An 18,875-nucleotide genomic window follows, 5' to 3' on the forward strand; every position below is an offset into this window, starting at 1 on the left:
TGCCTGCGTCCTGGAGGGACAGCAGATGTGGCTGAAGAGGACCCTGGGGACACTGGCTGGTAGAGACGGCTGGCGATGGCAGGAGAAGGCAAGCGAACGCAAGGAAAAGGGAACAGGATTGGTTCTACTGCATCAGGGGTGGGAGGTGGGGCAGGAGAACCCTGAGTAACTGGGGCTCTGAATCTGGGGCACCCCAAGACCCTAGAGACCAAAGTCTAAGGCCCCCGGAAAATTGGAAGATGGGGCATCAGGGGCTGCTCCCCAGGAAAAGCTGTCAGCGGGCAGGCCGTGGGTCAGCCCCTTCAGCCAGACCCCACCCTGGCTCAGGGTTGCCCACCAGGCCCTTGCACTGGGCCCCATGTTGTGCCAGTCTTTGAGGCCATTTCTCTCCTCCTTGGAGGGTGGACGGACAGAACACACTCAGTCTCAGTCTTGACCACATTCTTTATTCCTCAACTCTGCCCCTTCCCAACACAGGGCCAGTGTGCAGGCTGCCCTCCCAGGGAAGCCAGGCCCCAGCGGGCTTGCTGAGGCCCATTGTCACTGCCCAGCAGGGCCCAGACCTCTTCTGCTCGTGCACAAGCACAGTGACCAGTGCTGACTCAAGGCAGCCCGTCCATGAGTGCGCTGTTCAGACAGGTGTAGAGGTATATATACTGCTCCTGGGGGCAGACGTGGGGTAAGGAACTTCCCCCTGCCTGCCCACATCTCTGCAGAAAGGCTCCCTTGTGTCTCCCAACCCTTAGGGTTCCATGCGGGAGCATCGTGGTCCCCAGCACCACCTAGTGGCTGCCCAAATAGTGCTGCCTAAAGGTGGCTCCTAGAACCTTCCCCGCCCCCTTGCCCCTTCCCACAACTGAGCCCTGGTGGCCTCTCACCAGCGTTGGGGTCATGAGGCCACAGGCCTGCGACTGCTGCAAGGCCACATTAAAGATGTCCACGGTGCACTCGGCCCCCGCCTGCTGCAGCAGCTGGTCCATGGCCAGGAAGGTGCCCAGCTGGGCCACACCCCTGCTGCAATTGACCTCCAGTTGGATGGGGTACCGGGGCGGGGGGTGGAGGGGCGGAGAAGGCTGGGTTATCCAGGTATATGGGGAAACCCAACCTGGGCCTGGGAACTGAGAAGGGACACACCGGGCACCTGGTGGGCCCGGCAGCTGGGGCCCGAGCCAGGAGAGGGTAAATTCCTAAAAGATGTCATATTCCCCAGAGATATCAGGGCAGAGTAAGGAGATGGGAACACTGGGAGACTGTGGCCTTTTGACCCATGACCCAAGGAGGGCTCAGTGAGATGTGAGGGCCTGCTGCAGAGGCAGTGAGGGGGTCCGGGCACCCACTCCCCGCCCTTTCTCTCCAGCCGTACCTGGAGTGGCTGAGCAGTGTGCCTGGCTTCGTCTTGTCCCTAGAGCAGCACCGGCCCACGGCAGCCAAGAAGGGTAGCAAGGTGGGGGCCGGGAGCTCACGCCCTGGCTCCCAGCACGGGAACAGCAGTCTCTGCACCTCCCTCTCCTTCCTGCTCTTCCCCTGGGGGCAAAGCCATCAGCACCGGTGCCAGGGAGAAGCAGAGGCAAACCAACACGCAGCCCACCACCCCACAGCCTGTGGCCCCGACACCTACGTGTGTGACCCTCAGGAGGGTACAGGGCCAGCCTGCCGTGCTGCTCTCGGCCACCCAGTGCACCGTCACCATGTCCGTGACAATAGGCCGTGTCTCCGTTGGCCAGAACTCCTGTGACCGGGACCAAGTCAGGGCTGCTCAGGTGGCTTCCCAAGCTCTCTGCCCACACCCTGGTCACAGGCCACACCACAAGCTCCCCCAGCCCTGCCCCAACACCTGAGGCTCCCCCCGCCCCGTCTCTCTGCCCCCCTCACCTTCTCCCAGGTGTCAGGCGGGCACAGGGAGACCAGCACGTGGGCCCCGTGCTCCCACACCAGCTCCCAGAGCTCCTCGGGCCCTGCAGGGCCAGTCAGCACAACATGGTCATGGCCAGAAGGCCCACCCTGCAGAGCACAGATAGTTGGCTCCCAGGGACTGAGGTTGTCCCCTGCCCATCGCAGCTCCAGGGCCCCCCCAGAAACCCCAGCTCCAGCCTAAGAAGCACAAACGATCCGAGAGAGCAAGTGATAGGGCACCATCTCACCGGGAAGAGCCAGGCTTCGAGCATCTCATTAGGGGGGCTGTCCTCCACCGGAGAAAACTGCACTTGAGAATAGTCGTCTGAGGGAAGATGGGGAGGGTGAGGCCGCCAGAGGCCCTCCACCCAGGCCAGGTCCAGAAGCCCTCCACCTAGGCCCAGTGCGGGGGCCCCACCCACTGGGACCACTGGCACTCACAGGAGACCATGCTGTCCTGCTCATAGCCAGGAGGGGGCGCTGAAGAGTCAGCTACGTCCTTGACGGCCTGGAGCAGGAGCTGCAGGGGGTGGAGATGGGCGTTAGGAGGCTCAGCTGGACAGAGCCCGCAGAAGTGCCGGTTGGGCAGGGACAGCCCCCGAGTTGTCACCCCCCTGGTGTGAAACACACCTTGTACTCCTTCAAGAAGCCAGCGTTGGCATTGGCCGCCCTCTTGGCGCAGGCCTGTGCAAAGTTCCTCACCGAGATGGGTTGGGACCTGGGGGAGGGGCGGGGAGGGGAGAAGGCACTCGGGGTTCCCCAGCTCCCGCTTCTAGTCTTCTCAGCTCTGCCCATGGACAGGATCAGGGGCCTGTTGGTGGGAGGGCACAGGGAACCTGCGCCCCCACCCCACAAGGGCCCCAGGGGAGCTGCGACTCACTCAAAGATGTCAGAGGGCCCTTCCAGAATCTTGTTCAGGAGGCAGCTGTGCAGGAAGATGTACTGACTCTGGCAGGAGGAGGACGCGTCAGTGGCCCGGCAGGGAGATTTCCCGGGCTCCAACCAGCAAGGCAGGGATGGGGCGAGGAGGGCGGGCCGCTTGGGAACCTTGCCCCGCTGCCACACAGTGTCAAAGCTGGCAGGGGCCTGTCCCACCCCCCACCCCCCGACAGAAAGGGAGACAGAAGCCTGGGGAGGATGGCGACATGTTCGAGCCCCTCCCCACCAGGTCCCCTGTGTGTCCCCGAGATTCCTTTTCCTGGCCCCTCCAGCGCCGCGGCCCCGCAGCCACCCACGTCCCGCCCACCCCTTCGGGTCCCTGGCCGCCCGGCCCAGCCTGCGGAGCCCTCACCGGGGTCTGGATCATGAGGGGCCGGTACAGCCGCAGCGCGTACACCGCGTTGAACACGTCCACGGTCTGCTCCTCCTCCAGCTGCTGCAGCAGCCTCGACAGGGCCACGAAGGTGCCCGTGCGGCCCACACCCGCACTGCGGGGACAGCCCTGGGGCTGAGTGGGCGGAGGGGCGGCCCCGGCTCTGCCCAAGGCGCCGAGCCCTCCCCCCCCCGCCGCCCCCCCCCCCCGCCCACCTGCCCTCACCTGCAGTGCACCAGGATGGGTCCGGTGGCCTGGGTGGCCCTCGCCTGCTCCCGTACCAGTTCCGCGAAGGTGAGCAGGGAGCCGGGGGCCTCAGGGACGCTGTGGTCGGGCCAGGTGGTGAACTGCAGCTGCTTCACCCTCCGCTGCTGTTGCTGGGCAACCTGACAAGGGGGCGGGACGGGAGCAGGGACCTAACGCTGGGGTCCCTCTGCTCAGCCCTCAGCGTTCCTCACCAGATCCCTGAGGGCAGGGAGGCTGATGCCTGCCCCCTCAGCAGGGTGGCCGCTATGCCTTCCCCCCAGATCCGAAGCTTCCCTGGCCCCCTGCCTTCCCCAGCCTCCTGGGTAGTCTCGGCCTCTAGGGGGTGCCCCGGCAGAGGGGTGATGCCGGTCCCTGGCCTTCCTGCCCCGGCCTGCCCTTGTCACAGCCTGGCAAGGCAGATGGGCACCAGGGGTGTGGGGTGAGGCAGGAAGCCCTGAGCTGAGGGGAGGGCAGAAACTGTTGCTTCACCCTGCTCTACCTTTGACACACTGTGCAGCTTTGGAGAAAACCTTAACCTCCCTGTGCCTTCCTATCCCCTCCCTAACCAACTTCCCTGGACAGCGGCTGGGCGCTTACAATTCTCAGAAGGACGCAGGCCAGGGGACCCAGAGGTGAATCAACCTTCTCAGAGTCGCCACCGGAGTGCCCGCCCCGCCCTGTCCCCTGGGGCACGCACATGCTGCAGCTGGAACTCCCGCTTGGTCCACTCATCCTCGGGCTCCTCAGCCAGCAGGTGGACCATGATGTGACCGTGGGTGATGGGGGTAGGGTCTGCCGGCCAGTAATGCTCACATAGCACCTAGGGCCGGAGGGTCAGAGCAGAGGGGGTGGCTGTGGGCCCAGCCCCATCACTGCCACCCGCTGGTTTATCCAGACAACCCTTTCCACCATCTTTCTGGTCTCTGCCACCCTGCTGAAATTCTGCTCTCTGTACCCACCCAGCTCCACGGCTACCTCGTCCAGAAGCCTCTCTCCTCTGGCTGGCCCCTGACACCATCACCCCTACACCTCTCATATGACCCTTAGGACTTCAGGGCAGCTGCTGGGCTCCTTTGCAAAACCAGGTGGCTTTATTTAGGGCTGCCTGCCCTCGCCTCACTGCACCAGCTGGAGGACAAACCCAGCAGGTGTTCTCTCTGTCCGGGGGCCCTGCCCTGAGCCGCGCACGGAGGACACATCCACCGGGCTTGTTGAAAGAAAGGCTGCAGAACGTCCTATCTCTGGTGCCCACCCTGGGGCCATCCATACCCCATTCTTCTAACCCCTTCGCGGCTCTCTGCCTAGAGCGAGGCAAGTGGAGACGCAGAAACAGCAGAGGTCAGAGGAAGCGGAGTCAACCTGGGAGCTTAAGTACCTGGTCCCTCCTCCTGTCCCCTTCTGGGTGGCCCTGGGGACCCCCACCAACCTCCAGGCCTGACTGGCCTCACTCCCGCCTGACCCACCTTCCCAGACCTAAGACTGAGACAGCAAGGGGGCCATTCCTGTAAGGAGAACGTGTGCCACCTGGTGGCCATTCTGGGAAACTGCAGGGCATGCTCACCCTCCCGTTCTCCATGCCCACAGTCAGCATGACGATGATATGAACTTGTTGCTCCCACACAAGCCGCCAGAAGTCCTCCAGAGTTTTCTTGAGAGGCCCCTGGGTGGCAATAAATTCCTGCGGGTCGGTGTAGCCCTGTGGGGGTGGAAGACAGGAATGTCCTACTCGGTGACTCCTTGGTCCCCCAGGCCCCACCAAGCACACAGCAGTAAATGTCCCATGTATGGTCTCCAGGAGTGAGGATACCATGCCCACACGTGTGCAAACACATGAACACGTGTGTGCACCAGGAATTCAAACCAGGAGGGGCGGCTTCAGAGACACGGCCATCACTACCCTAGCGCGACCTTGAAGGGGCCAGAAAAACCTACATGAAAATAACAAGGTCCTCACGAGCCAGAAGTAGTGTCCCCAGTCCAACCTCTTCACCAACCCCTCTCTCAAACCAAACTCCATGTTTCTTCCATGCTCAAAAGTCCTCCATGGCTCCCTACTGCCCTCCGAGTAAAATCCAAAGCCCTTAGCTTAACAATCAAGCCCCTCCTTCATCCAGACCCAATCTGCCTTTCCTGTCTCATCTGCCACCACCGGGCAACCCCAGCCCCACACACCACCTGCATGCTCCCACCCAGCTCTTCTCTGGCTGTTCTTGTCAGCCAGAATGCCCTTCTCCCCTTTCATCTCTTATCAGAATTCTACTCATCTTTCAAGTGAGTACATGTCCCCTCCTCCAGGAAGCCTTTCTTGATTCCTCAGGTAGGCTTAATTTCTCCTTCTTCCATGTGCTCTGAATACCATGCCTGTTCCCTTAATACCTCACTTGTCACACTGAGCAGATGTGACACACTGATGCAATGCACGCGTGTGCACGCACACACGGTGTGCTCCTTCGAAAGCGAGAATACAGGTAGCCAGCTCTGCCTCCTGCAGGCCCAGCACAGTGCCTGGCACACAGGAGGCCCTCAACAAATACCTGGTGGACTGACCTGGAGGAACACAAGCTGGTGATCTTCGAGGACAACTGCTAGAGCTAGGGTAGGGCAGTGTGTCCTGCACAAGGGCCCGTCTCCCAAGCGGACTCCCCCCCAGACAGCCCTGCAGGTGGCTCTTACTGGGATGAAGTTGGCATTGATGTAGTCGGAGTGGGGCTCTCCCTCCAGCTGGGTCAGCCTGACCCGGGAGTGGTCATCTGCAGAGGGGAAAAACTGAGCATCCAGCGCCCGGCAGACACCAGCCCCCTACCCACGCCCACAGCCCTGCTGCCAGCACTCACAGGGTAGCACGTGTGGGTAACGGTTCTTGGTGGCATTGGCCGGGTGCTCTGCCTCCAGTCTGGGCTGCTCCTTGCCCACCTCCTTCAGCTCCTGCAGAGATCGGGACTGCTGCTGAAGAGGACCCATCTCACCCCACCCCAGGAGAGGGATGGGGGTGGGTGTGCACAGCTGGGAGCTCCCGCCCCGGACGTCAGGGCAGGTCCCACCTGAGCTAGAGGCCCCAGGTCCTCTATGCTCTGAGCCCAAGGGCGGTAGAGGCCTTACCTCGAACTCCTGAAAGAAAGCCTGGTGAGCGTGTGCACTCTTGGCCTCATAGTGTTGCCGGAAGCTTTGAATCGGGATGGGCCGGTGGGTCCGCCTGGTGGAAGAGGGAGGGGGTGGGCCCACGGCAGAGCCCGCCCTGAGCTCAGCGGCGGTGGGAACAGAGCTTCCCGGGTCACGCGGGAGCACATGGACAGACAGACCTGGGCCCGACCTCCCCGGAGTGGAGCCGGGATGCATTTCGAGCGCGTGCTGATGCACGGTGGGGGCTGCCAACCCCCAGTGCGGAGAGACAGACAAGGGGACAGGGGGAGGAGGGCGGGCAGTCAGGCTCGACCCGGGAAGGCACCCGCGAGTCTTTCAGACCCCGGCCCTGGTGCTGAGGAGGGCGTCTGTGCGCAGCCGGTGCTCCCCGATGTCAGTTCCAGGTGAAGTCAACGTCAGGGAGCACAGGAGGGACAGAGCAGAGTGACAGGCCTAACATCCCGAGAGAAAGAAAGACATTCGGCCCCATTCCATCGAGTGGTGTATCGGGGATAAGGGCAGCCCTGGAGAAGGTGAATTGGAAGGAGGAGGCTGAATGGGCAGAGAGGAGCCAGAAGCTCTGGGTTTGGACACCGCTGTGAAGGTGTGACAAAGGTGTGAGGTGACCAGGGAGGGATGCAATCCCAGAGGGGCAGGCTGCCAGGAAGGTCGGGGGCAGTGCCACCGTGGCCCATGCAAGGCAGGCCCACACTGCCCAGCACGTCACGAGGAGAGGCGGGAAGGCGCCCTCACCGCAGGTTGTAAGCTGTCAGCTCTTGGGAACACCGATTCTTCTCTGCCCTGCAAAGGATGAAGAGGCGTGTGGGAGTGAGCCCAGGGGGGCAGGGGCGTGGGGAGCTTCTTGGGGAAGATGCCACTCCTCCCCCAGCCACGCTGGCCCCAGCCTGCCCTCGCACTCACCTCTGCCCCTTCACCCTCCTCCAGCACAGCAGGCCCAGCATGGCACAGATGGTGAGGACACAGCCCCCCATGATGCCCACCACCGCTGGGAGGGGCATGACTGCCCCGGAGACGCTGACCCGGGGCTCTAGGAAGGGCAAAGGAAGGGTGGAATACAGTCGCCCTTGTCCCCCTGCAGTGACACGCCAACCTCTCCTGGACTTGAAACCCTCTGGACGGAGGGCATGGCGACAACCCACCTCCGGAAGTCCCACATTCCAACCCAAGGCCAGAGACGGCTGCCGGTGGGACCACCCTGCATGGGGACCCAGAACGCCCGACAGGCAGCTCTCCCTGCCCCTGGCGTCTGAGCTTGCCCCAGAGACTCTACTCCCCTCCCTGGCACCGTCAGAGAAAAAGAAGAGGGCGAGGACCGGGCTTCCTAGACCTTCTGGGACTGCACTGTCCAGCATGGTAACTACTAGCCACATGGAGCTACTGAGTGCTTGAAATACCTCTGCTCCAAATTAACATTTGCTCTAAGTATAAAATACACGTAGGATTTCAAAGACTTAGTAATAAAAAAAGAATGTAAAATATCTCATTAATAATTTTTAAATTGATCCCATGTGGATATGATAATATTTTTGATATCTTAGTTTAAATAAATTATTACAAAAATTAGTTTCACCTGTTTATTTTTACCTGTCTCATGTAGCTACTGAGAAATATTAAGCGGCATATACGGCTCACACTTGGGGCTTGCTTTATGTTTCTACTGGACAGTTCTAGACTGTTGGACTGTTCTAGAACCTCGATGGTCTGGGAGGAGCAGCACAGAGAAGGGCAGTACAGGAAGGTAGTGTGATTGTGGGGAGTGACACAGCATTTCATTAATGGTGTGTCTCTACCTCTCCTCTCCTACTCACCCCCTCAGCCCACCTAGGCCAAGTCTGGTGCCAGGAGCACCTGTATCCCCGGCTCTGGGTCTCCCAGCTCTCCTCTCCCTGGAGTCTAAGCTCAATCCCGCCTGCTGCTGATTGGGGGTGAGCCTCAGCGGGGGGATCCCAGCACTCTTCCCCTCCCCCCGGGGCCCAGCTGGAACCCTAGCCGGGTGTCCATCCTACCTGAGAAGGCCGAGAAGGAGATAATAGTCTCGGGAGGGCTATATCTGGTAAAAGCCACAACACTGAACCTGGGGCAGAGAAACAGGACCTTATGTTGGGGAGGGGCAAAGAGGGCAAAGCCTTTCCAGGAAACGGAGTCATGAGCAATAGACGCTCAAAAAGTGAGAGCCCTCCTCACCTGCTAAGAGGCTATGTATCATGCTGTCTGTAACTTTAGAACGAGCCATGCCTAACCTCTCTTCCATCTTCCCTGCCCTATTCTGACAGCAAGAAGCCTCAGAAATCGGTACCTACATATCCTTGGAAAGCTGAAGCAGAATCCACCCCCCGCCTTTCTTTTTCTGAAAAAAAGATCCATGTAACAGATGGGTGTTCCCTTTTTTGCCTCGCCTACCAGGAAGCCCAGTCAAAATAACTCAGTGGACCCTTATGGACCAGCAAATGCTTTCTCTTTGTAAGTCAGTCCAGATCTTTTGAGGAGAGAATGTGCAAACAACCCCTAAGTGAAACTCACTTACAAAACCGGCCCCCCCCTTCAGTCTTAGCCCTCACCGATACTGGGAACCTGGCTTGAGTTGCCCGTTACATATCTCCTGGGTCTGGCCACAGTCCTCTGTACCCATGGGCACCATCCAGGATCTCGGCACAGCCCAGGGCCCCGGGTAGAAGGGGTTGGGAAGCAGGATGGCCAGGTAGGAGTCATGTCCTCCATAGTAGTGGTCGTACCACGTGTGGTTGATGGCTTCCTGGGGAGGCCGAACCACTGCAGAGGAACAGGAAAGGGGCAGAGTCAGCAGTGGGGCTGAAGCGGCTCTCCCCGCCACAAAGCAGCTACCCCATTTCTCTAGCATATTCCCACCACGCACAGCACGACATCAGCCCTAACTTCAAGAATGTTCCGGGTCTCCCTCCCTGCTCCAGTGCTCATGCCGGCCTCAGACATTGCATCTTACCAGTCCGGTGTCTGGAGCCCCCTCGCCCGGCCCATGCTAGGTAGTCACCGGGGTCTCCCCGGCCCCTCTGGCCCAGGACTCACGTGACATGTTGGTGGTAGCAATGACGCCGTACCACTGAATCTGCCCATCGTCCTTGCCAAACATGCCCCGTGTGATCATCACTCCCATCCCCGCCTCTGGCTCTAGCTGGGGGGCTGCAGCTAAATCCGGGGGGTGCCAGCCTGGAGATGGCGAGGGGAAGACTGAGGTCCTAACTAGGTGCCAGGGGCCAAGGGCAGGGGTCATGCGGTCATATCCCCAGCACCTCTGACAATGTCTGGCAACTGGTGTCTGATGGATAGGCTCAAGAGCATATGGAATGTGGGTCAGGGCCATTTCATTAATGGCATGTTCCCTGGGGGGCCAGGGAACAGGGAGAGCCCCCGGCAGGGAGAGCCAGGGCGGTGAGAACCCCCGCGGGCAATGCTCGAGGGGGGCTGGGAGAGCAGGGGGGGCTCCCCAGGCCACGGGAAGGGCTCACCCTCCACAGAAGTGGTGCACACCAGGGTGACCACACGACTCCACAGACCGTTCCTGCCCAGCACGGTGAGGCTGAGGCGATAGGAGGTGGCAGGCACCAGGCTGGGCAAGAGGAGAGCGTCCCCCGAGGTATTGGCCTGGAAGACGAGGTGAGCACTCCCTCCGGCAGCCACTTGCTCTGCCACCACCAGACAGATGGCCACATCCCCCGAGGGCACCATCCAGTTCAGGGCCAGGCGAGTGGCCTCAGGCTGACACTGCACGTCCTCCACAGGGCCAGGCTCTGCGGGAACCGAGGGGTCTATGTTGTGTGGGCATCGGGACACCCCAAGAGGCTGGCATCTGGGTCAGCTGCTCTCAAAACCAGCAGGTACAAAGGGACCGGGCATTTATGTCCACAGAAAGGGGCCCTGGCCACACGGAGAAACTTCTCCTCTGGACATCACTGCCCGTCGGGAGAGGCAGAGAAAGCGTATCCCCGGGCGGGGGTGGGGAAGCACCCACCTGGGAGCAGCAGGTGGCTCTGAATAGAAGGGGCAGTGCCACAGCCTGGATCGGAGCCTGTGCTCAGGGCCACCCCCTTCTCCCCCGACAGACACCCACATACCGACAGGCAGCACCACGGGGTGAGTGGATGCCTGCAGAGGCCCCGCCCGGCACAGCACTGACAGGGACAGATTGCGTCCGGGCGTGAGGTCCCTCAGAATGAGGCGGACCTGGCCGAGCCCCAGGGGCCGCTCCCAGGAGAGGTGCCCAGCCGCTGAGAGTTGGGCATGGCACACCCCGTGCCCCAGGGGGCCACTGGCCCAGGCCAGGCTGATGACGGCGCTGCCCGCCTGCATGGACACCAGCAGCTCGCTGGGCGTGAGCGGGGCTGTGGAGGGAAGGAGAGCGGGTGAACCAGCTGCTGAGGGCCCAGCACACGAGGCCACAGGCGCACTGACCCTAGGCGGGGCCCTCGGGTGTGGAGTTTGGGAAATGGAACTAACATGGGGGCTAAGGTGCTGTCGAGAAAAGAATCCGGGGGTCTCAGAGGCAGCCCTGCCCACCTCTCCAGCCCTCACTCACAGGTCCAGCCGGAGGCGTTGGCTGCTGCCGTGTGGAGGGGTCCAGCCTTCGAGATGATCTCCACCTCGTACTGAGTGCCCGGAGTCAGAGCTGAGAAGCTGGTGCTGTCCACCTCAGCTCCCACGGTGCTGGTGCCTGCCTGGGCCCCTGCCTGGTACAGAGTCACCTGGTAGCCATCTCGCGCCCCGGGAGCATGGGCCCAGGATGCCCGGAGCTGGGTGGGACCTTCAGGGGTCACATTTACCAGAAGAGGGGCGAGGGGGGCTGTGGGGAAAGCAAGATACGGGAAGGTTGAGGAGAAGAGAGGTGTTATAGGCCAAATTACATCCCCCCCAAAATTCATGCTGAGGTCCTAACCCCCAGGACCTCAGAATCTGACTGTTTGGGGGGATAAGGTCTTCAAAGAGGTCATTAAGTAAAATGAGGTCATGAGAGTGGAACCCTCATCCAACATGACCCGTGTCCTCGTAAGAAGAGGAAATTCAGACACACCCACGCACAGAGGGGAGACCCTGTCAGACACAGGGAGAGAAGATGGCCATCTGCGAGCCAAGGAGAGAGGTCTGGGACCGATCCTTCCCTCAAGGCCCTTGGAAGAAACTGGTCTTGCCAACACTTTGATCTCAGACTTCCTGCCTCCAGAACTGAGAGACAATATATTTCTGCTACCCATGCCCCCAGCCTGGGGTGCTTTGTGCAGCCCTGGCAAATGAATGCAGAAGAATGCAAACCAAATCTCTGGCTCCCTCCTCCCTTGGGTGTGCCTCCATCCTTCCCAATCAGGAAACAGCAGCTCAGGGTGGTCCAGTGAGCCCGAGATTCTCCCCGACAGAAATAGCACCACATCAGGGCTCTGGGCTCACGGCTCGTCCCGGAGAGCTGCGCACAAACTCGCCCAGTAGCGCATGAGCGAATTAATCCCTCTCCCTACCAAAGTACCCCTCCTGGAGGCAGGGCTGGACTGGGCAACACCAGAATTAAATCCAGTGCCTTTTCCCAGCCCCAGCCCCTGTACCCAAGCAGCTTTCAAAGACCTCCACGTGACTGGGCAGGTTCTCAAAGACAGGCAATGTCTAGGGGCCCAAGTAGTGCCCCTTCACCCTCAGCGGGAGCCCAAGCCCTGAAGTCACATAAGCCTGGCCCCGTCACCTAGTCAACACCTCCTTTGCAACTGGGGGAAACTGAGGCTCGGCGAGGAACAAGGTTTGCTCTGGGTACTGAGCCATAGCAAGCACCCAGGTCTCCTGCCTCCCAGGCCAGAGCTCTTTCCAGCTTCTTCTCGGGCCTGTCTGAGGTCACATGGTCCCTGGGAGGAATCAGGAGGGCAGGGCCGGGGTGGGGGAGTCACCACACCGGAGGAGGCTGATGCTAAGGGTGGGGGAAGGGCTCCAGCAAGAATGCGGGAAGCAGAAAAGGCAGGAGGACCCAGGCCAGTGTGAGAGGGAGCGTCCAAACCCAGCTCTGTGGCTCTGGAGGGTTCAGGGGCGAAGGAGAGAACCCCACTGCGTGATGCGCAGCGTGTCCTGCGCTTGACCCTTTCCAGCGCCAGCACCCCCCCCCCCCACCTCTGGAGGTTAGGATGTGGCAAGGAGCACAGACCCTGGGTCACAGTGCTGGAAATGGAATCCTAACTCCCCACTAGGGCTGAGGAACCCAGGACAAGTGACTTGGCTTATCTGTGCCTCAGTCTCTCATCTGTGAAATGGACAGAACCATAGCATCCACCTGCTAGGCTGGTCGTCATGAGGAGGAAATGAGGGAACACAGGGAGAACACTTAGCAAAGGGCCCGGTGAACCCGAGCCACTGTCGCTGCCAGACGCCCCCAGCCCAGGGCGGGCTCGGGGCTGGGTCCTGGCTGGGTCCCCACTGCCCCCCACCCCCGTCCTGACCACGCAAGAGCCTGGACAGTGGCATGCCCCGGCTGCCCTGCAAGAGCAGACCCCTGCGTTCTGCCCACCTTCTAGGAGGTCCCGGGGGCTCCCAGTTAGGGTCGTGGGGCCTCCTGGTGTCTAGAGGTCAGGGAACAACCCCCATCACCCCAGCTGCCTGCCCACAGATGACAAAGACATCGAGGAGAACATGTAGTCCCCAGGGAATCCAGCCAGCAAGGGTGGCCAGGCAGGAAGGGGTGTGTGGGCGGCACTCACGCGTCCAGCCTGTGGCGTTGGCTCTGCTGCTCTCATCTGGACCCCGCAGGGTGACCAGCTGAACCAGGAACTCGGTGCCTGGGGGCAGCTGGGCCCAGGAGAAGTTCTGAGCCTCCGGAGCCAGAGTCTCCTTGCTTTCCAGAGTCAGGGGCCTCAAGCGGTAAAGCCACAGCTGGAAGCCATCCCTGTCCCCCGGTGGGGGCCTCCAGGAGGCAGTCAGGGCAGGAGGCTGGGAGGCAAGGCCCAGGCTCAGATTGGCAGGAGGAGCAGGGACTGCAAAGTCAAGGACGAAATAGATTTGGAACGACCCAAATCCCCTGCCATTGTCCCCCGCCTCCCCTTCCCCACTACCTGCACCCTTTTCCTGGGTCTCCACAAGAGCCCCAAACACTGCCAGCCTACAAGTCCAGCTTCCATGGGGCTCTAAGCACACTCCTTTTTCTTTCCCAAGGAAACCACCTGAGGGGCACCTGGGTGCTCAGCTGGTCAAGCCTCTGACTCTTGATTTCGGTTCAGGTCATGATCTCAGGGTTGTGAGATCGAGCCCTGTGTCGGGCTCCATGCTGAGCAGGAAGTCTGCTTGAGATTCTCTCTCCCTCTCCCCTTCTGCCCCTCCCCACCTCTCTCATATAAATCCATCAATCTTAAAAAAAAGAAAAAAGAAAACCACTTGAAAAACATGGGTCTCTGCCCTGATGTCTGCGCCTCCACCTCCCCACACTGTCAGCTTCTTGAGGGTGTGATGTCTGGTTCACAGGGTCCCCACAAGACTCAGCACCCACCTCTCTAACCCCTTAGAGCCCTGGTCAGCTCACCTGCTGACATTCAGTTCCCACAAGCTCATTCTCTCTCCCTCTCCTCCAACCTCCTGAGGGCCTTGGTGCATGTTTAGCCTCTCCAGAAAGCCCTTGTCTGTCCGACTCAGACTGCAGGCTTCTCAGCTCACTGTCCTCCTCCTCCAAGAAGCTTTCCCTGACTCCCTAAGCAGGTTTCCCTCTTGTGAGCCCTAAAAGATTAGCCTGAACCACATACCACATGAAATTCCTGATAGTCATCAATTTTAACCTATAAGAACACAGTTGCATGTGGTTTGAAATACATTATGCATATTCCTATCATGCATTTACATTTATGATATATAAAATAGTATACATTATATATGTGCATGTGTGTATATATCTATATATAATCCTCTGTTTGCTGTCAGTCTTCCTTTCTAGACTGTCTTGTTCGTGATTTTTAGCCTCAGCACCTCGCCCCATACCTAAAACACGCGAAGCACTCACTAAATATTTGTTGAATAGATGAATGGATGGATGGATGGATGGCCAACCCGATGGTAGGAGGCGGAAAATGCTTGCAAACAGATTCACCAAAGGCCCCCGTTGGATGGGCACGTGACCCTCCAAATCCAGAACGTGCACACAGAAGAGCAGACAGTAAAGGAAGCTGGGCCCCCACCCCCACTGTCCTGGGCCAGCCTCCTGGATGCTACCCGGGAACGCACGGGGGCTCACAAAGCTGGAGCTGAGGTTCCCTGCCCAGGTCCACACTGACACAGTGTTGCAGTGAGAGCCGAGCATTAGAGCCCTCAGAGTCAGGAACTATCTGGAACTATCTGGTCCCCAGGCGACAAGACTGCCCCGTGACCTCTGGCTGCCCTCATGATGCCAGGTGACCCTGGAGCCTTCTTGCTGCCCTGGTACTGGGGGCCCAACCCATGGCCAGGTCAGAGGGGCTGCCCCCGCCGGTGACCTCCAGGGACTGTGGCGCCAGGGGCTTTGAAGAGAGGGGCAGTTTGGTCAGGGGGCCAGATAGTGTCTGTGGCCCTGGAAAGCCCCCTCCCAGCTCTCCTGAGCCTCCCCTCTACCCAGATGTCCCTCCCCAAGGCAAGCCTCACCCCGACCAGGGGACACAGTGGCCGGCACTCACTGGTATGGTCTGTGAGGCTCCGGGTCATGGCCCGGGTGGTGGCAGGTGGCATGGAGATGTTTCTGAGGAGGCCTGGGGCTCCCTCAGTGTAGAGCAGTGCCTGCCTCCTGGGATCCCCGGTGGCCGCCAGCCCATCCGGCTGGAGGTTGGTACCATTGCTTCGTCTGGGCTGGGCGACAGAATCTGCAGAGGATGCAGTTTCTGGGGAGTGAGGACCCAGCTGCTTCTCCATGCAGGTGCCCCTGGGCAGGACCCCAGCCCGTTCCCCACCAGCCCAGACTCACCATCCAGCCAGGCACTGGCCCGGGCCCAGGCGCCGTAGGGCCCAGCCAGAGCCCTCAGCTCCAGAGTGTAGTGTCCAGCAGGCAGGGGCCCCAGGAATGTGGCATTGAGGGCTCCAGGGCCCCGAGTGGTGTTCTTCTCCACCTGCCCGCTTAGCCTGAGCAGGTAGCCCTCGCAGGCACCAGGCCCCGCCTTCCAGCTTGCCCAGAGCACGGAGGGCAGGGGAATGAGCACCAGGTCCAGAGGAGCAGAGGGATCTATGGGGACGAGGAGCAAATATGTGCAGAAAAACCTAACCGGTGGATGAGAAACATCCTCCCCTCCTCTCGCCAGCTTCTTCCCGTTTGCTCTAGGCTGTGTCTCGCCCAGAGACAGGCGGCTGCCATTTGCCATTCCCGGTGGATTCTGGGACCTGGCCGCGGACAACAGTCACAGAAAGAACACCCAAGTGACCAAGTGTGTCGATGCCAGCAGGGGTCTAAGTGCCCCCCACGCACTGCCTCACGAGCATCCCCGTGACACTGCCGTGATAGGGCCCTCTTACCACCAGCCCCCTCTAAAGAAGCAGAAATGGAAACACAGAGACGCTAAGTAACGGGTCCGGAGACCCCCAGCCAGTGAGAGGCACCAGTGAAATTTGGAACCCGCTCAGCGGAGCGGTCCCTCCACCCTTAAGCACCGCGAGATGGGGCATCTCGGAGCAAAAACGTGGCAATGTCCACGTGGGCTCCACGGGCACCCAGCCTAGGCGCAGACTGGCGTGGCCGCTCACCAGCTGCTTGACCTTGGGCCCCTTCTCTCTGCACTTCAGCCCCCTCTACCCTACCCGGGGGGGGGGGCGGGCGGGGGTGGGAGTGGTGGTGACAGGGCTCCGTTGGTTTGAGGACTAAATGAGACGATCCGCAGCAAGTGCACGTCACCATGGCTGGCCCGTGAAGGCTGCAAGTGATGATAACTATTGCACCACCCTCATCTCTTCAGGGGCCACCCCCACCCCCGCCCCCCGCCAGCAGGGGGGGCGCTCCCTCCGAGCCTTACCCCTTCCCCGCAGGATTCCAAAGGCACCCCCCTCCACCCTTTGTAGCCCACCCACTCAGCCAGACAAGAGCTGAGGAGCCTCTGCTGTGTTCCCTGGACCCCCCCCCCCCAAAGCACTCACAGGTCCACTCGGTGGCATTGGGCCCTGCCACCCACTGTGGCCCGGCAACAGCCCTGAGCGTCAGCTCGTAGGGGGTGCCCGGAGAGAGGTGAAGGAAGGTGTGATTGGAGACCCCGCGTCTGACTACCGCGGTCAGGTTGGTGCCACCCAGGAGGTCCGTGAGCACCAGGTGGAGCCGGGCGGCCCCCTCAGACCTGTTCCAGGAGGCTTGTAGGGCCCTGGTGCTCAGGGTCTGCAGCACCAGCTCAGGAGGAGACACGGGGGCTGGAAGAAAGATGGAGAGAGCAAAGCCAGGCTTAGAAAGAGCCCTGGAGTCGGATCCTGCCGCCAACCAGCTGTGTGGGGACACGGTTGCCTATGAGGCTCTGGACGCCCCCCACCACTCCCAGACCGGCTGCCACCTGGGTCTTGCCAAGTGCCTGCCTTACCTGTCCACTGGTGGACGCTGGTCTTCGCCTGGAGGTTGCCAGCCCAGGTGGTAACCTCCAGAACATACTCGCTACCTGGTAGGAGGTTGCTAAAATTGTAGGACAGGGTGCCCGGTGGCATGGAGGTATTATGGGCCAACGCCTGGGATTCTAGGTGGTAGAGGAGAAGTTGGTAGCCATCCTGCTCCCCAGGGGCAGCCCCCCACGAGGCCTCGAGGCTGGATGGGCTCCCAGGGCTGTGGAGCCGCAGGCTGTAGACGGTCGATGGGGCTGTGCCAGAGGTAGAGAGAAGCGCCAAGTTCAGGGCCAAAGGGGCATCACCCGTGTGCTTCTAGTGCTTCTACATGGGTCACCGTAGCAGGCATAGTCCTCAGAGAAGTTGCCCTCCTTGGCTACCCTGTCCCTGGGCAACCCTCCAGGACAGCTGCTTGGACTGCGAGTGATGCCTGCCCACACCCGGCCCCCCTAGCCTGCAGACCACACACCGGTGCGGGCAGCGAGGGTGACCGTGGCATTCTGTCCACAGGCTCGCAGGGCAGTCACTTCCAGCAGGTAGCGACTTCCTGGCACCAGGTCCTGGAACTCAAAGCTGGATGCGTCGGTGTGGGCCTGGAGCGGCTGCCCTTCTGGAGAGCCCAGGGGACTCAGGTGGGTGAGGCGGAGGGCATGGCTCAATTTGTCTGGCCCCGGGGTTGCCCAGCTCAGAAAGAGGCTAGTAGGCCTCCCCTGGCTGCTGACGTTCACTTTCAGAGGTGGTCCTGGGGGAAGGAGGTGCATTCAGAGTCTCCCAATGCCCTTTCTCCTCTAAAGAAGGAGGGAAGGCAAAAAAAGGGCCAGAGCAGAGGCCAAGTCTGGCATGGAGAAACTGAGCCTGCACCCCCACTCCCTACCTCCCAGACCTCCCTTCCCTACTGAAGACACCTACCTCCACTCTCTCTGTCCGGGCTCCCTGCCAGGGTGTGACACTCATCTCCCTGTAAGAAGGAAGGGAGGAGGGGAGGGGAGATGGGCAGAGGGCTCTGGGGTCTAGGCCTCTGGGAAAGCCAGTGGGGGCCAGGGCCAGGATCAGAGAGAAGGCTGTCCTCTTGTCTGGCACTCCCCCAGACAGGGCCAAAAGGACATCACCGCTAGGCACACCTAAGGCCCGGGAGCCAGCCCCGGGCAGGCAGAAGCAATTTGTTCTTGCTGTGCTCTGAGCCAGTGGCTGGGAAGGAGCAGCCCTGCTCTGCTTAATGCAGACCAGCTGCAGGGCCCCGCAGAGAGGTGGGAGCCTAGACAGGCCCCAAGGACAGGGCCCCACCCGCCCACCTGCCCCCAGTGCCCACCTGCCCCCAGTGCCCACCGTACCTTGGCCAAGAAACCCCGGAGCCAGAGGAAGGCAGCAAACAGGATTGAGGGCCTCATCCCGATGTCTGTAAAGGAAAGTTAAGAGGCAGCAGGGGAGGAGCCAGTCCCCCCAACCCTCCCCTTGCCCCGCTGGCTGGCTGGCTGGCGGGTGGACGGGCAGGCAGGCAAGGGTGGGAAGGCTGAATTCCAGGCAGATGGCAGGCAATAGACAGCCAAAGAGCAAGGGGCTGCCTCTCAACCCAGACCCTAACCGCTCACCCCATCCAGCCTTGGCAAGATTCCGTGAAGGGAGAAAGACCCCAGGGCCCAGAAGGTAGAAGGGGACTGCCCTGTCAGGCTGCAGACAAGCCCACCTCTCCCTCTGCCTCCCCCCGCCCCCCGCCTCCACCCCTCCTCCAGCACTTGACTTTCTAGGGAGGCCTTGAGAAAGACCAAGA

General features: G+C 60.9%; 1 protein-coding gene across 1 annotated transcript; it reads right to left on the reverse strand.

Moving 5' to 3' along the window:
* Positions 1–531: 531 nt before the first annotated feature.
* Positions 532–18,495, reverse strand: LOC123845674 (receptor-type tyrosine-protein phosphatase V-like). Its single transcript, XM_045876382.2, is given in 35 exon segments — positions 532–662; positions 879–1,014; positions 1,364–1,524; positions 1,619–1,729; positions 1,835–1,840; positions 1,873–2,001; positions 2,142–2,218; positions 2,335–2,413; positions 2,524–2,611; positions 2,774–2,841; positions 3,185–3,320; positions 3,431–3,591; positions 4,149–4,271; positions 5,013–5,147; positions 6,125–6,201; positions 6,286–6,376; positions 6,551–6,644; positions 7,325–7,372; positions 7,493–7,619; positions 8,599–8,666; positions 9,151–9,361; positions 9,635–9,775; positions 10,075–10,356; positions 10,681–10,947; positions 11,142–11,405; positions 13,291–13,563; positions 14,786–14,993; positions 14,995–15,069; positions 15,191–15,405; positions 15,507–15,761; positions 16,664–16,927; positions 17,092–17,361; positions 17,577–17,849; positions 18,017–18,065; positions 18,439–18,495. Coding segments are annotated over 35 exon segments (5,079 nt in total). The 3' UTR covers positions 532–602.
* Between the last annotated feature and the right edge of the window lie 380 nt (positions 18,496–18,875).

Source organism: Mirounga angustirostris, unplaced genomic scaffold, assembly GCF_029215605.1.
Source record: "Mirounga angustirostris isolate CCGP_5_RB_7025 unplaced genomic scaffold, mMirAng1.0.hap1 SCAF_6, whole genome shotgun sequence".
NCBI lineage: Eukaryota > Metazoa > Chordata > Mammalia > Carnivora > Phocidae > Mirounga > Mirounga angustirostris.